Source organism: Curcuma longa, chromosome 20 (assembly GCF_044706935.1).
Source record: "Curcuma longa cultivar G26 ecotype Majalengka, Jawa Barat chromosome 20, ITB_CL_G26_1.1, whole genome shotgun sequence".
NCBI lineage: Eukaryota > Viridiplantae > Streptophyta > Magnoliopsida > Zingiberales > Zingiberaceae > Curcuma > Curcuma longa.
The window spans coordinates 213,419-220,357 of NC_133880.1; the positions used below are offsets into that span (position 1 = coordinate 213,419).

The following is a 6,939-nucleotide window of genomic DNA, read 5'->3' on the forward strand; positions in this document are numbered from 1 at the left end:
GACCAATGCATAAGGATGCATTTGTGGCACAGCATTGCATGAAAACGTACGCGCACATGCACCAATAGGCGGTTGAGTGGTTGAGCAGTTGCTAGTTGCAATTGCTGGTGGCTGTGAGCAGTTGGTGTAACCAAGCTTCCATTGACCTTACAAAAGAGGCAGTATGCAAATTGTATGTAGAGAAATTTCGCTTAAGTTATGAAACTTTGCTTCCACTGTGCAAGGGAAAAGTAGGATTGCTTGAACATTTCTCCTCGCCCCACAGTAATTTGACTTAGCAGAATTTTGCCTAGCAATTCTAACTCCTTGATATTAAGGAAATTTTCAAAAAAGTCAACGGAGAGTTGAGGGGTGAATTGATGACATAAGGCCCTGATGACTGCTTGTGAATAATACTCATCAGGTACCATGTGCAATAAGAATGGATGTGACACAATTTAAGGAGTATAAGGGCTCATGAGCAGCCAAGGAAATCAACAGTTGATAATTATTTGTCTAATGGATGCGGAAGATCTGATGCATGTGAAGGCTATGTCCGTGTATCTTAGTGACATAACCTCACATACAGCCATAACAGAACCCATCACACGGGCTGAGAGTTCAAGAAGGAATTGCATCTCAGTTCTACCTCTCAAGTATGCAGAATACAAAGCTTAGGGGATGCAGAGAATAAACCACAAGGCAAACTTGTGCTCCTACGTGCACGACCGCTTGGAACTCATCCTACAAATTTTGAGCATGACTGAGCAGGAGGCATTTTTATAGTTCTTGAATGGATTGCATCCAAGGGGTCAACAAGAATTGCAGTGACGCAATGGTTGAAAACACTATCGGCTTGAGGAATACAATAGGCTAAGATATATGAACAAACCACAAATAGAAGGTACCAGTCGTTCATCTATAAAAGGAAAGACTGTCTCACGTTCGCCCTATGTGACGACAACTAATACATTTGTGAATGCCTTTTGAAGCGTGGCCAACTGCAGCTTCACGATTTACCTCCTCATAGATGGTTGTGAAGCCGACTGTGTGGGGTCGTTGGGTGGCGGATTCCATCTTTTGCTGAAGTGAATGCCCTTTGAAGGATCAAAGCTTGTTGCCTTTGTGAAAGAGGCTGAACTGACACATCTGGTGTGGCAAATGGACATTGTTCACTCGGGGCCATTTGGACACGGGAGGTATCTTCTATTTGTAGGGGTGCCTTGGACAAACTACTTGGTGATTCAAACAGGTGCATAGTGCCCTCTCGGAGGGTGAATGAGTGCACCCATCCACTGTCTGTGATTCAAGTGACGTAAGGAGCACACAATGACAAAGAAGTGTTCTTGACATTGCAGTTTCAAATGAACCATTAAATGGCTGTGAACGAGGAGACAACAGAGGTCCTGGAGAACTTGATGCTGTTTGAATTGTTCAAGTAGCTCCTACCAAGGAGGGAAGTCAACCAGCCATCAAGTTGGAGTCAGGTGCCTGCTCGACCTCCAGCCATGGCTTATCTTTGGAATGGTAAGCCAAAGTCTGTATTTTCTTTTTTTTTCTAACTTGGAATTACTTTTCATGTGGTCAATGGCTCCTCTTTCAGTTTGTGGCGTGTACATGACCCCAAGACAACTTCCAGAGACAGATTACCAAAGTTGTTACATTGTATTGAATAAACTGATAGTAATTTGAAGGATTCTTAGGCGATTTTTAGTCATTTTTTTTGGATTTTAATTTTCACATTCATAAGCTAATGGAGAAAAGGAATAACTTGTACAACTGATGGTTGGCGCAAAGATGAACTCAGAATTAAGTGATGAATTATTTGGTCGAGATTCTATCCTTAGTCAGCTCAGAATGTAGATTGTAGTCTAAAGTTGGATGTATAAACCTACATATGAACTGCCTACATTCTTGCAAAGCATAAGATCTTCAATTGGGTTTGCCCTCTAACAGAGTTAAACACAAGGCACAGGTTAGCAAGGATGGTTATGAATGTTTCTGATACCAGCTGTCTATCCTGTTCATTTCAGATAGAACATATACATCATTAATTGGAAAGATGTCAATTCACCCAGATCGGCTGGCTCTTGCTAGGGAACTTTCACAATATGCAAAAAGATCGTCCTCTCTTACAAGAAATACACCAAGTAAATAGACTGCTCTGTGCCAAACATGGATGTGGAATATTAACAAGGAGGTGGTCAAACTGTATTCAGAAGGATGATGATGCTGAAGCAGCGGAAAACACTTATAGAAATTTGCTTTTGGATTGAACTTCCCTCTTCCCAGTCCAATGCCATATCGTCATTGACGTCTCATCTTCAAGTAATTTGGTTCAATTCTTCAATTCTATTGGGTTTAAATTTTATTAATGGTGCAATAGATTACTAGAGTTTTGCTATTTGATTAATATGTTTAATATACCATCTAATTAAGATTGACTAAGTGAAGTGGTTAAGATTGATCAAGTTAGTGTGAAGTCCAAATATGTCAAAGGTGCTCAGATATTTGATAGTTAAGTGAGAAGTCCTGATAGATTAATGTTGATCTAGGCAAGTGAGAAAAAGTAAAAGTCTTGATAGATCAATCCTGATTTAGACTAGTGAGAAAGAGGAACAAGTTTTGACAAGTTAATGTTATCTAAGCAAGTGAAAAAAGAGTAAAAAGTTTTGATAGATTAAGGTTGATCTAATTAAGGAAAAAATCTAAGTAGATTAAGGATGATCAGATGTTTGATAAAGAAAAAATTCTAAAAGAGTGAATTTTAGATAGTGAGAAGTTTTAGAGAAATGAATTTTAAATAAGAGAAAAGTGTTGGAGAAGTGAATTTCAAACCTGTGAGAAAGTTCAATAGGTTAGGTAGGTCAAGAATTAGACATTCTATGTATGTGCTTAATTTTGTCTTATAGGAAATTAGAATTGACGAAGACTCAAAGGATCCAAGGGATCAAATCATAATTGGGTGATCGGAACATGTCCGAGCAATCGGAAAGATTAGCCATCGAAAGTTGCTGTGTTAGTCAGATTCAAAGTCTAACTGTATTAGATCAAGAGCTAAGAAAATCTAGGCATCCGAAAAAAAAGTCCAATTGATTGGATAGTTACCATGTCAGCAATTCGATATTGTTAGAAGATAGAGGCTCAGGGTTCAAATAATCTCATCAACTCGTTCTATCATCTGGAACGCTCTACCACTTGTACGATCGAATAAATGTCAGAAAAAGTGTCATTGCATTAGGGCATCTACAACGGTAGCGTGTTATCTAAAAAAATTTAAAAAAATTGCATGCAAAACTCGTTCGTTTAAAACATCTCAACGCTTTACTACTTGTACGTCATCGAGCGTTATTAAATGTACAGATGCTCTTAAGGGCTTAGGAGATCCAATTTTTTTGTGTTATAATTCTCTGTATTATTGATTATTATTTTTGCATGCTTGATCAATTTTATAAGAGATTTTTTAATAGGTGTGTAAAAAAAAAAGAAAGTAATAGCGTTCAACGTTGGAGATATAATCGGGATATAATAATTTTGAAATTGTGAATTAAATAAAAAATTAATATTCACTTGTTCTTATTTATATTTTAATATTTATTTTATTATTTTCATTGCGTATATATTATTCACCCCTCTAGCAGATTTCAGCATCGTTAGTTAACTTTTATAGCTACAATAATCACACTGAGGTAATAAACGAAAGAAGCAAATGCTGAGTTGCGATTAATTAAAGCACCGGCACCTAACGCGGTTGCTTGGGATTTTTTTTTTTTTTTGTTTTTGTTTTTGCGACGTTGTTACCACAAATTTGATACTGATGCCCACGCACACTCACTTCTCCATCAACCACTTCGAGTCGTAAATTTTGGGCGATCGTCCTTCCACAGGGGACTCGCACGGGGCTCTGAACCATCACTAGTTTTCAAAAAGGAGGGGAAACTAATTGACCATAAAATTTATGTGGAGAAGAAGAGGAAGAAGAAAGAAATCGATGCTGGACGAAACACGAAGTACACGCAGACGATAAGATGCAGAAAGTGAGTAGTACAAAATGCCAATCTGTATGTGAGAGAGTGAGCACATACCACACAAAATCCACCATCCAAATCCCCAGACCAACCTCCACCCCACAACTGCTATCCTATAGCGGCTTCCTCGCCACCTTTAACTCAAACTACGCAGCATCCCTGACAACTGAAGAGAGAGAGAGCTAAGGCAGAGGCCAAGGAGAGCGCAGAGCTTTGAGCCAGGACTAGCGGCGATGGCTTCGGCTACTCTTCTCAAGTCTTCTTTCCTCCCCAAGACTTCTGAATGGCTCACTGCTCGGAAATCCTCAAACTTGCAGCAGCCGCCCACCACCATCTGCCTCGCCGTTCGTGCCAGTGCCTACTCCGACGAGCTCGTCAAGACTGCAGTATGTATAATTATATATGAGTTCGAACTGATTTGAATTTTAACGTTGAGCTTAATTTTTTTTTTTTGTTTTACGCGTAGAAAACCATCGCCACACCGGGAAGAGGGATATTAGCCATGGATGAGTCCAACGCCACCTGCGGAAAGAGACTCGCATCCATTGGGCTGGAGAACACCGAGGCGAACCGTCAAGCTTATAGAACCCTTCTTGTGTCAGCTCCTGGTTTGGGCCAGTACATCTCCGGGGCTATCCTGTTCGAGGAAACCCTTTACCAGTCCACCGTAGACGGCAAGAAGATAGTCGACGTCCTCGTTGGACAAAACATAGTGCCCGGTATCAAGGTTGACAAGGTAATCATTAATAATCGAGCCATAGACTGTTCTTGCTTAGCTTCTTCGACCTAGTTTCACTTCATTTTGCTGTTTGATCAGGGTCTTGTTCCACTGGTCGGTTCAAACGATGAGTCATGGTGCCAAGGATTGGATGGCCTTGCATCTCGATCTGCTTCTTACTATCAACAGGGCGCACGGTTTGCCAAATGGTAGAATAATACAGTTTAATTCTGGCTAAGATTTTCGAGACAATACTTCAAGCCATTGTTTATGTTCACAAGAGTTCATCACGTATATGGATATTGCTTCATGTTACCAGGCGCACAGTGGTTAGCATTCCAAATGGCCCGTCTGCTCTTGCAGTGAAGGAAGCGGCATGGGGCTTGGCTCGATATGCTGCCATTGCTCAAGTAGTATACATATTCCTCCACTGTATAATAACTAACTAAAATAGTAGTATGATCACGTAGGAGCTCATTAGTTAAAGTTGATTGCAGGACAATGGGTTGGTTCCAATTGTTGAGCCAGAGATACTGCTTGATGGAGAACATGGAATCGACAGAACCTTCGAAGTGGCACAAAAGGTGTGGGCTGAGGTGTTCTTCTACCTAGCCGAGAACAATGCGTTGTTCGAAGGCATCCTGCTCAAGCCAAGCATGGTTACTCCCGGCGCCGAGTGCAAAGACAAAGCCACACCGCAACAGGTTGCTGAATACACCCTGAAGCTTCTGCACAGGAGAATCCCTCCTGCTGTCCCCGGCATCATGGTACCTTGCTGCACCACGTTATAACTATCTAAAACTCACTCTTCCATATTTTACCAAGGGAGTTAAATGCTATCGATCTGAAGTAATTTTTTGGGGTTGCAGTTCCTCTCGGGTGGGCAGTCTGAAGTCGAGGCAACCTTGAACTTGAATGCCATGAACCAAGGGCCCAACCCCTGGCATGTCTCGTTCTCTTATGCCAGGGCACTGCAGAACACTTGCCTCAAGACATGGGGAGGAAGGCAAGAGAATGTGAAGGCAGCTCAAGAGACACTTCTGATCAGGGCCAAGGCCAATTCCTTGGCGCAGCTCGGCAAGTACACAGGAGAAGGTGAGTCTGCAGAGGCCAAAGAAGGCATGTATGTCAAGGACTACCGCTACTAGTCCTCTGGTCCTCAATTCATAGTTTTCATACCTTATGTCTTCTCTGGATTTGGGTTGCTGCATCGTTCTCTATTAGCTGAATGTACTTGATCATAACCCTAGCATGTGAAAATGGAAGCTATGTTTTGAACTGATAAAGTTTGACAGAACTGAGGGCACTTAATTATGTTGATTAAATGTATGATTGGAACTAAGTTGCTTGCATCTTTGAAATAAAGGAACTATCCGACCTGTTAAGCGTTCTACGAAGGTTTGTTTTATAAAACTAAATATGACATGTGTTTAAAAAAACAGAAAGACTGAATTGTGGTAGGAATGGTAGAATTCAAAAAAAAAAAAAAAAATCTAGATTATCACAAAACTTCACTTCTAGGTATCTCATTACATTTAAAATGTAAAATGTGTTTGGTTATTGACGTGAAGGGAACTATGAGCACCACGTGACTTGTTCAGGACACAATCAATGTGAATCATGATCAATCTGAGTCAAATTGAAACTTGAGTCAGGTCGGTCTAACTTGGGATGAGCTCAGATCAGGTTAGACCGATCTTATCAAGTTTGTTTTCAAGTGGAGTTCAGTCCAAGTTGGTCTACCTAGTGGTGAGCTCGGAATCATGCCTGAGTTCAGAAATGGTAGGGTAGTTGTAGGTGTCACTTATGGAAAAGGTATTGCTAATAATAATAGTGTCAATTAAAGAAGGAGATGTGCTGGTTACAAAGGTGCATAGGAACCTTGGGTACCTCCTTTCCTATATAAGATAATTGTCAGTACCGAGAGAGAGGAGAAAAAAGATCAAGCCTTATCATTTTATTTTTCTATTATCTTCTCCACTCTTTTTCTTTGTCAATTTGATTTGAGTATTGGAGGGGCCAAGTTAAGGTACGCTTTGACTCTCTTTCTAACTTCTTTTTTGGAGTTCTTCTAGTCACCATCAATGGGACCTGACTTGACAAGAGCCGACCTAGTAGGATCTAACTCAGTGAGAGCTGACTCAATAGGAGTCGACCCAATAGGACCCAATCTGACTGGAGTCAAGACTATCCCTTAATCTCGGACTGGATTAT

The 6,939-nt window shown here is 40.7% G+C and overlaps 1 protein-coding gene across 1 annotated transcript; it reads left to right on the forward strand.

Annotated features, from left to right (window-relative positions):
- Positions 1–4,143: 4,143 nt before the first annotated feature.
- LOC141813110 (fructose-bisphosphate aldolase, chloroplastic) lies at positions 4,144–6,050 on the forward strand. The gene is made up of 6 exons (XM_074701012.1): positions 4,144–4,393; positions 4,474–4,743; positions 4,825–4,934; positions 5,045–5,135; positions 5,223–5,492; positions 5,595–6,050. Exons 1-6 carry the CDS (start codon positions 4,241–4,243, stop codon positions 5,871–5,873), a joined length of 1,173 nt encoding a protein of 390 aa, XP_074557113.1. The 5' UTR covers positions 4,144–4,240; the 3' UTR covers positions 5,874–6,050.
- The last annotated feature ends 889 nt before the right edge of the window (positions 6,051–6,939 follow it).